Source organism: Thunnus maccoyii, chromosome 20 (assembly GCF_910596095.1).
Source record: "Thunnus maccoyii chromosome 20, fThuMac1.1, whole genome shotgun sequence".
NCBI classification, from domain to species: Eukaryota; Metazoa; Chordata; class Actinopteri; order Scombriformes; family Scombridae; genus Thunnus; species Thunnus maccoyii.
The window spans coordinates 332435-342734 of NC_056552.1; the positions used below are offsets into that span (position 1 = coordinate 332435).

At 42.7% G+C, this 10300-nt stretch overlaps 2 protein-coding genes across 4 annotated transcripts in view; one reads left to right on the forward strand and one right to left on the reverse strand.

Moving 5' to 3' along the window:
• Positions 1-649: 649 nt before the first annotated feature.
• ch25h (cholesterol 25-hydroxylase) lies at positions 650-2888 on the reverse strand. Its single transcript, XM_042398425.1, has 2 exons — positions 2404-2888; positions 650-1922 (listed from the first exon to the last, which is right to left on the reverse strand). Exons 1-2 carry the CDS (start codon positions 2824-2826, stop codon positions 1590-1592), a joined length of 756 nt encoding a protein of 251 aa, XP_042254359.1. The 5' UTR covers positions 2827-2888; the 3' UTR covers positions 650-1589.
• An 81-nt stretch (positions 2889-2969) lies between these two features.
• The window catches only part of LOC121887549 (interferon-induced protein with tetratricopeptide repeats 5-like), a 10852-nt gene continuing 3521 nt past the window's right edge, over positions 2970-10300 (forward strand). For 2 of the 3 annotated variants that reach the window (XM_042398422.1, XM_042398423.1), the window contains exons 1-6: positions 3717-3891; positions 4584-4760; positions 5618-5807; positions 8987-9178; positions 9399-9626; positions 10278-10300. The exon at positions 10278-10300 is cut by the window's right edge and continues 119 nt beyond it. In XM_042398422.1, coding sequence (XP_042254356.1) covers positions 3887-3891; positions 4584-4760; positions 5618-5807; positions 8987-9178; positions 9399-9626; positions 10278-10300 — 815 coding nt within the window. In that variant the 5' untranslated portion in view covers positions 3717-3886. Of the gene's footprint in view, positions 3438-3580; positions 3675-3716; positions 3892-4583; positions 4761-5617; positions 5808-8986; positions 9179-9398; positions 9627-10277 lie in introns of those variants that run through there. The other variant, XM_042398421.1, reaches the window with a different exon arrangement.

Consider the following 10300-nt stretch of genomic DNA (forward strand, 5'->3'; position numbering starts at 1 on the left):
CTAACTTCTGTTAATCAGGATGAGAGGAGATCAGGAGGAGTCTGAAACACCTGAGAACACGACCTGGAAACAGCCTGGAAACAGCCTGGAAACAACCTGAAAACAGCCTGGAAACAGCCTGGAAACAACCTGAAAACAGCCTGGAAACAGCCTGAAAAACAGCCTGAAAATGACCTGAAAACAATCTGAAAACAGCCTGAAAAACAGCCTGAAAACAGCCTGAAAATGACTTAAAATTACCTGAAAACAGCCTGAAAATGACTTAAAATGACTTGAAAACAGCCTGAAAAACAGCCTGAAAATGACCTGAAAACAATCTGAAAACAGCCTGAAAAACAGCCTGAAAAACAGCCTGAAAATGACCTGAAAACAATCTGAAAACAGCCTGAAAACAGCCTGGAAACAGCCTGAAAACAGCCTGAAAAACAGCCTGAAAATGACTTAAAATGACTTGAAAACAGCCTGAAAAACAGCCTGAAAATGACCTGAAAACAATCTGAAAACAGCCTGAAAAACAGCCTGAAAATGACCTGAAAACAATCTGAAAACAGCCTGAAAATGACTTAAAATTACCTGAAAACAGCCTGAAAAACAGCCTGAAAATGACCTGAAAACAGCCTGAAAATGACTTAAAATGACCTGAAAATAGCCTGAAAACAGCCTGGAAACGGCCTGAACTACTACTAAATAGTGAACTATTTGTTTGTTTGTTTGTTGATATGTTTATGATCTATTGATTTGCTGCGGCCTGTTTATTGACCTGATTGTTTATTGGACGGCAGAAATTCTCGGACTCTGATTCTCTTTTTGTTCATAAAGTTTATTCTTTACAGTTTATTAAACACTTCACAGAAATCATGTTTTCACATTTCATTTCATTTCATTCAGTCCAAGTTTCCAACAGAAACCTTCATCATGTTCCCACCTCACACTCCTCCTCCTCAGTCCTTCCACTTCCTGTCATCCATCTTTAAAACATCCAGTGTGTCAACCAGCAGTCTCGTTCCAAACATCAATATTACAGTAATATGACAATAAAAACCATAATGTTCAATATGAACACTTTGTTCTGATTTGTTAAATATTAATATAATATACAGCAAACTGCAGAATGACTCAACAAAACATGTCAAGTTAACAAGTTCAGTCCTGAAATCTGATTTTCTTCTTCTGGAAGCGTTCAGACGACGTTCAGACTAAATCTTCTTCACTTGTGTTCTTTCTGCAGTGATTAAAGTCAAACAGGCTTCACAGATTAATAATAATATCATGAAGAGTTAATAAATAAATATGTGAATAAATAAATAAATAGTTTCTAATATACAGACATCCAGAAAGTGTCTGACTCTTTGTGTCTATTTTAATGTGAAAGATGATCTGAGGGGAAGATTCATGAACTTTTACATCAGTTCACAAAACTCCTACTGAACCCCCCAAACCCCCCCCAACCCCCCAAACCCTCCATCAGCTTATTAACTCCTCCATCAGTTTATTAACTCCTCCATCAGCTTATTAAGTCCTCCATCGGTTTATTAACTCCTCCATCAGTTTATTAACTCCTCCATCGGCTTATTAAGTCCTCCATCAGTTCAGTCTTGAGTGCTCAGTGTCCCAGCCAGTCGGTCCCAGTGGGTGAAGTAGGGGGCGTAGTTGCACTTGGACTTGAGGTGGTGCAGGTCGTGGTGTCGGGATCCTCCGTACAGCCCGAGCGGCACCAGGCGGTGAGTGGAGCAGGGCAGGTCGTAGCCGCAGTGATCCTCCACCGACAGCCAGATGTTGAGGATGAAGAAGGCCAGCTCGGTCAGCGGGTGGCAGCCCAGGAGGAAGGGGTTAATGGCGGCGAAGAAGCCCAGGCTGAGAGTCTCCCAGGCCCCCGAGTACTCGGTGGTGAGGGCGGAGGTGGAGGTGTAGGTGTGGTGCACCTGCAGGGGGGAGAAGAAGAAACTTTTAAGTTTGATTTATTCTTATATTTTAACGCTGCTGTTAGGATCAGTAAACTCGTGATTCTACATCCTGTCTGTAGATTTCCAGAGTTTGAATCGACATGACAGCAGAAATAATAAACTGCAGCATCGATCAGCTCGACTCAGCAGAGCTGCTTTCCTCATTAACTATCACTACTAACACTAAAGTCATTTCATAATAAAGGTATAACTGTTATTGATCAGGTGTGTGTGAATAAATAGATGCTGCAGAAGAAGAATATTCATGAGAATATAAAGCTGTCATGCAAACAACATAAAGTAATACATATTTACATATTTGCAGCATTCAGAGATTAAATTTGGTGTTTCGTGAATCAGATTCAGTTCTTTTATGTCTGTCCTGCACATTTCACCTCAGTCTGAGTCTGTATTCATTGATTATAACGGCAGCGTGTTAATCCGAGCTGTCAGTACCAACCTTGTGGAAGGTGCGGTAGAGCCAGGGCACTCTGTGGTGCAGCAGGTGCCAGACAAAGCTCTGGAAGTCGAAGAGCAGCAGGCAGACCAGCACCTGGGCCAGCAGGTGAGGCAGGGGCGGGGCCTCCTCGGGCAGGTGGACGGGCCTCAGGTACCAGTGCATCACGGTCAGCGGGAAGATGAAGACCAGGTGGTTGTAGAGCGTCAGAGCCAAGCAGCTCCGCACCGAGGCCCAGCTGACGGAGCTCTGAGGCTGCAGCTTGTACCTGCGCACCAGGGCCCACCTGCGGGACAGCGCGTCCAGCAGCAGGAAGGGCAGGCAGCAGGCCAGGTAGACGCCGATCGAGAAGAGGACGGGGAACAGGGGTGAGCGCAGGAGGGACGAGTGTCCCAGCGTGAATGTCCAGAGAGGCTGCAACAACATCCTGCCATAAGATCAGTTTCAGTGTCTGACTTTCACCGTCTCTGCTGCTTTTATAGACGTTACCCCACCCGCCGTGTTGACGTCACCACAGCCCCTCCCACCCTGCCTTATAAGGCCTCTTCCTGCTCCTTGCACCAACCAAGACCAAAAAGGACACAAGACCACCTACTATGGACAGACAGTTATCCCTCCAGGCCCATGACCTTCTAACCTCTAACATAAGGAGATGGATGAAGCAATTTTTCATGTTTATCTCTGAACATGAGACGATGTTTCACAGCTGGATGTGTGTTCTGTGTTCTTCATGAAGTCGCCCCTGACTGCTCTAAGGTTAATGGCGCCCCCTGCAGGGCATGCTGGGTAATAAAGTAGACAGGAGGAAATGCAGAGTTTCACACGTTTTCACCCTCAGAGCTGTTTACACACAGCAGAAGTAAAATGACTGTTGACAGTGAGATAAAAGTCAAAAGAAGTTCATGAACATTTTCCCATCTTGACTTTCTGCTGTTTGTAATTCAACAAGTTTTTGGAAACTTGATCTATTTTTTCTTTGTTGGTTTTTAAGGATCAAACACAGAAAAACATTTTGGTCGTCCAGTCTGCAGATTCATGTGAGGAAACATAAAAATACATTTTTATGATAATTAGAAAATGTGGTTTGGGACGCCCACTTGTTTCTGTACAGTCTGATTTTAGTTGATGTGTAAAAAGTTCACTTCAGTTCACTTTGTTCTTTTGAACGAATCGTTGCCAGTGACACAGCTCTGGTGAGCTCTTTCCTGGCTGATTGAGCTTCAGTCTGCAGCAGTGGTGGAAAGTAAAGCTCTACTTTACGTGACTTCAGAGAGGTCAGTGAAGGCATCATGCTGGTAATAAATGGGTTTCAGTTTCGTTTCTTCGATCTGAACCTGATCTGAGTTTCTCTCCGTCTCTGAGCAGCCGGATCAGTAACTCACCTAATGAACACTGAATCTCCCTCACATCATCATCATCATCATCACCTTCATCTTCATCATCGCTCCGCTCAGTGAGGAAGAGTCTGAACCGTGAACACGTCAGCATGAGGTCAGTTTGTTTTAAAGCTGATTTAAACATGAAAAACCTAAAGAATCCTCATGTGAAAACATCATCAGTCTGAACCAGCCTGCAGTATTATACAGTCAGTATGAGTCCACCTTAAAGTACCTCAGAGTACTTTAAAGTACCTAAAGTTATCTAAAATTACCTTAAAGTACCATAACGTACCTGAAGTACCTAGAGGTACCTCAAATTACCTTAAAATACCTTAAAGTACCTGGAGTACTATAAAGTACCTGGAGTACCATAAAGTACCTGGAGTACTATTAAGTACTATCAGATTACAGCCAGAGAAGCAGTCTCAGTGTGGATTTGTTACTGCTGACTGGTTTTCAGTGGAAACATTGTGAACATTCCTTTAATCCCAAACTCTGATTTTGACGTGTGGATCTTGACTCTGCAGCTAAATGTGAAACAATAATAATAATTAGTTATAAATGTGTCCTCTGTGACTCTGCAGCCATGTGAAACAATAATAATAATTAGTTATAAATGTGTCCTCTGTGACTCTGCAGCCATGTGAAACAATAATAATAATTAGTTATAAATGTGTCCTCTGTGACTCTGCAGCCATGTGAAACAATAATAATAATTAGTTATAAATGTGTCCTCTGTGACTCTGCAGCCATGTGAAACAATAATAATAATTAGTTATAAATGTGTCCTCTGTGACTCTGCAGCCATGCGAGCGCTCTGCGCTGCCGGCTGCTGCAGCTGCAGAGTCGCTTCAACTGGGATCTGGACCCGCAGGACATGGACCTGGAGAGCCTCAGCACGAGGCTGCAGGAACACATCAAGCTCCGGCTGGGACGGCGGGGGGCGGTCGCTCTGTCCTGCAACTTCTTAGCTTATGTCAGGTACAGTGTGGAAAGATCACTTTGGCTGTATGACATGCTCTGTATTTACCCTCCAATGGGTTATTTATTTATTTATGATAGATTGATAGATAGATAGATAGATAGATAGACAGATAGATAGATAGACAGATAGATAGACAGATAGATAGATAGACAGATAGACAGATAGACAGATAGATAGACAGATAGATAGATAGACAGATAGATAGACAGATAGATAGACAGATAGACAGATAGATAGATAGACAGATAGATAGATAGACAGATAGATAGACAGACAGATAGATAGATAGACAGATAGACAGATAGACAGATAGATAGATAGACAGATAGATAGACAGATAGATAGACAGATAGATAGATAGACAGATAGATAGATAGACAGATAGATAGACAGATAGATAGACAGATAGACAGATAGACAGATAGACAGATAGATAGATAGACAGATAGATAGACAGATAGATAGATAGACAGATAGATAGATAGACAGATAGATAGACAGATAGATAGACAGATAGACAGATAGACAGATAGACAGATAGATAGATAGACAGATAGATAGACAGATAGACAGATAGATAGATAGACAGATAGATAGATAGACAGATAGACAGATAGACAGATAGATAGATAGATAGACAGATAGACAGATAGACAGATAGACAGATAGATAGATAGACAGATAGATAGATAGATAGACAGATAGATAGATAGACAGATAGATAGATAGATAGAAAGAAAAACTCACCGACTGTTTGAGTCTCGGTTAGCAACATTAGCATTGTAGCTTGTTGAAACAAGCTACAATGCTAATGCTAAACTGAAACATCTCACAGTGATCCGTCTGTCCTCAGGTATCTTCAGGGTCGACCAGAGGAGGCGGTGTCACTGCTCAACCAATCAGAGGAGGAGACCAGAAAGTGTTTTGGTGAGGAGAGCGAGCGGCGGCTCATCGTGACATACGGAGATCTGGCCTGGCTGAACTACCACACTGGAGACTACACACAGTCACACACACACTGCCAGAGAGTGGAAGATATACTGGTATACACACTCTGCTGTAACACACACATACTGGTAGAGGGTGAAGATATACTGGTATACACACTCTGCTGTAACACACACATACTGGTAGAGGGTGAAGATATACTGGTATACACACTCTGCTGTAACACACACATACTGGTAGAGGGTGAAGATATACTGGTATAGACACTCTGCTGTAACACACACATACTGGTAGAGGGTGGAAGATATACTGGTATAGACACTCTGCTGTAACACACACATACTGGTAGAGAGTGGAAGATATACTGGTATACACACTCTGCTATAACACACATACTGGTAGAGGGTGAAGATATACTGGTATACACACTCTGCTGTAACACACACGTACTGGTAGAGGATGAAGATATACTGGTATACACACTCTGCTGTAACACACATACTGGTAGAGGGTGAAGATATACTGGTATACACACTCTGCTGTAACACACACGTACTGGTAGAGGGTGAAGATATACTGGTATACACACTCTGCTGTAACACACACGTACTGGTAGAGGGTGAAGATATACTGGTATACACACTCTGCTGTAACACACACATACTGGTAGAGGGTGAAGATATACTGGTATACACACTCTGCTGTAACACACACGTACTGGTAGAGGATGAAGATATACTGGTATACACACTCTGCTGTAACACACACATACTGGTAGAGGGTGAAGATATACTGGTATACACACTCTGCTATAACACACATACTGGTAGAGGGTGAAGATATACTGGTATACACACTCTGCTGTAACACACACATACTGGTAGAGGATGAAGATATACTGGTATACACACTCTGCTGTAACACACACATACTGGTAGAGGGTGGAAGATATACTGGTATACACACTCTGCTGTAACACACACATACTGGTAGAGGGTGAAGATATACTGGTATACACACTCTGCTGTAACACACACATACTGGTAGAGGGTGAAGATATACTGGTATACACACTCTGCTGTAACACACACATACTGGTAGAGGGTGAAGATATACTGGTATACACACTCTGCTGTAACACACACATACTGGTAGAGGGTGAAGATATACTGGTATACACACTCTGCTATAACACACATACTGGTAGAGGGTGAAGATATACTGGTATACACACTCTGCTGTAACACACACGTACTGGTAGAGGATGAAGATATACTGGTATACACACTCTGCTGTAACACACACATACTGGTAGAGGGTGAAGATATACTGGTATACACACTCTGCTATAACACACATACTGGTAGAGGGTGAAGATATACTGGTATACACACTCTGCTGTAACACACACATACTGGTAGAGGATGAAGATATACTGGTATACACACTCTGCTGTAACACACACATACTGGTAGAGGGTGGAAGATATACTGGTATACACACTCTGCTGTAACACACACATACTGGTAGAGGGTGAAGATATACTGGTATACACACTCTGCTGTAACACACACATACTGGTAGAGGGTGGAAGATATACTGGTATACACACTCTGCTGTAACACACACATACTGGTAGAGGGTGAAGATACACTGGTATACACACTCTGCTGTAACACACACATACTGGTAGAGGGTGAAGATATACTGGTATACACACTCTGCTGTAACACACACATACTGGTAGAGGGTGAAGATACACTGGTATACACACTCTGCTGTAACACACACATACTGGTAGAGGGTGAAGATATACTGGTATACACACTCTGCTGTAACACACACATACTGGTAGAGGATGAAGATATACTGGTATACACACTCTGCTGTAACACACACATACTGGTAGAGGGTGGAAGATATACTGGTATACACACTCTGCTGTAACACACATACTGGTAGAGGGTGAAGATACACTGGTATACACACTCTGCTGTAACACACACATACTGGTAGAGGGTGGAAGATATACTGGTATACACACTCTGCTGTAACACACACATACTGGTAGAGGGTGAAGATATACTGGTATACACACTCTGCTGTAACACACACATACTGGTAGAGGGTGAAGATATACTGGTATACACACTCTGCTGTAACACACACATACTGGTAGAGGGTGAAGATATACTGGTATACACACTCTGCTGTAACACACACATACTGGTAGAGGGTGAAGATATACTGGTATACACACTCTGCTGTAACACACACATACTGGTAGAGGGTGAAGATATACTGGTATACACACTCTGCTGTAACACACACGTACTGGTAGAGGGTGGAAGATATACTGGTATACACACTCTGCTGTAACACACACATACTGGTAGAGGGTGGAAGATATACTGGTATATACACTCTGCTGTAACACACACATACTGGTAGAGGGTGAAGATATACTGGTATATACTGGTATAATATATTTTTGATTATACCATGAAACTAGTTTTTTTCCAAACACTGTATCTGTCTGTGTAAGAATCAGCATATTGTAAATGTGCTGATGATACAGTGATTATCAGCCTCTTACAGGAGCAGGAAGAAGGACAGGGCTTCCAAGATCCATTTGGTAGATAATTACAAATATCAGTTATTGATCACAAACTTTCAAATCAAATGTTTCTCAACAGTGTCTTTACATTCTTAGAAAACTGAACTCTTTGAAGCTTTGTGGATCCATGATGACTGTTTGATGACACTGTGGTGTTGTGGGAACCTCAGCCTGTCAAAGTGTCCAGTAAAATGACTGACATGAGGCATCTATAGTAAGCATGTTCTTAGGAAGGCTCGTCCAGATCATCCTTTGTTCAGTTTGAGTTAGTTCCACCTGGCCTTTGTTTCAGGGTACCAGCTGTAAGGACTAAAAGGTCTAAACCATCCTTTGTTTCAGTGGCTTTAGGCCAGTTGAACTCTTGACACTTTTTCTTAACTGGACTCTAGAAATGTTTTAGACTTTGGTCTGCGAGGTATAAATTGTGTCTGGTTTCTTATGACTGTCACCTGACTGCAAACCAGCAAAAAAACAATATGGTGGAAGACTGAGTTTGGTTTGGAGACTCCCCTTTGACCTTCCCCAACCCTGACCCTATGAAAAATGAGAAAGTACAGCTCATAGTCCAAGCCAGGTATCAGACAGCAGAATATTTAGACATGAGATAAAACAGAGTCTCCTTTCTGTCTCCGCTTGCTCTTCCCTCCCTCTCTACAGGTGAAGTATCCTACCAGTTCCTCCTCAGTTCTCCACCCAGAGGTGTATGGAGAGAAGGCCTGGACCTACCTCAAGTTTTCGTGGAGTTACTACACCAAAGCTATTGAATGCTTCCACAAAGCGTTGGAGCTGCAGCCTGATGACAGCGAGTGGAACGCTGGTTTGGCTATTGCCCTCTACCGGAGAGCACCGGTCAGTTTTCTGATAAACATCAACAGTGAACAAAGTTATAGTCTTACAGGATCTTGGCTGGGCCAAACTGGCACTCTGCATGTGGTCAATCAGTTAATCAAATGTCTGTGTGTGTCTCAGAAGTTTCAATGACTTATCTTTTTTTTTTGACATGAAAGCTGAGGGAAGATTTCTAGTCCAAAAATTCAAACCAGTACACTGATCGAATTCTCATTTGCAGAGAGCTTTAGAAACATCCGTGAACATAGAGGAGTCACCGGCCATCAAACAGCTTCGCCGAGCCCTGGAGGTCAACCCTGACGATGGCATTCTGCTGTCCATGCTGGCTATAATGTTAGCTACCAACCAGAAACACCAAGAGGCTAAAGACCTGGTAGAGAGAGCGCTGAGGATCGATCCTGACAACCCTCATGTCACACGCTATGTGGCCAAATACCTTCGCAATGGGGTAGATCTGAATTACCAGCTGAAGAACTTGCTTACTTTCAGTCATCCATCTGTTTTATCTGGGCTTTAATTGCAGTAACAGCAGGCTAAACAGAGTAGTGCAGACATCCTTCTCTCCAGACACATGGTTCAGATATACACATGGATATACAGTATAATCCCTCCAGTGTGTTCTGGGTCTGGGTCTCCTCCCAGTAAATGTAACCAAGAGGTGTCCTGGTCACATGATGAACCACCTCAATCACCCTGAGGCCTGGAGGTTCTGTCCTTAGAAATCATTGATAGAACTGCTGACAAAGACATAACTTTGAAAGATCCCAACAAACACTGGATGGCTTTGAGCATCAGCCTCAGCACCTCAAATGATAACTTGAGAAGCAGTCATAAGCCTTCTTCAGGTCTCCATCACATTCAGATTGGATGGGTAAAGACCTTTCTAGTATCCATGCGAGGGTCAGTGGTGGAAGAAGTATTCATATCCTTTACTACACTAAAAGTACCAATACAGCAATGTAAAAATGCTCAAATACTCATACTCACACCAGGTTCTGCTTGCCCTTTAACTCTGCGAGGTGACTCTAATGTATTTTATTGACCTGATGGGTTTGTGGGTGCAATGACTATAATCTGCATATATGTGTCGGTGTTCCAGGGTGATGTGGATGACTCTATTGA

Excerpts from the sequence above, each read along its gene's own strand:
- ch25h (XM_042398425.1), bottom strand. The coding sequence starts at position 2,826 with ATGTTGTTGCAGCCTCTCTGGACATTCACGCTGGGACACTCGTCCCTC. Across the intron at positions 1,923-2,403 it reads TCTACCGCACCTTCCACAAG|GTGCACCACACCTACACCTC; the intron begins GTTGGTACTGAC and ends TCCCCCCTGCAG.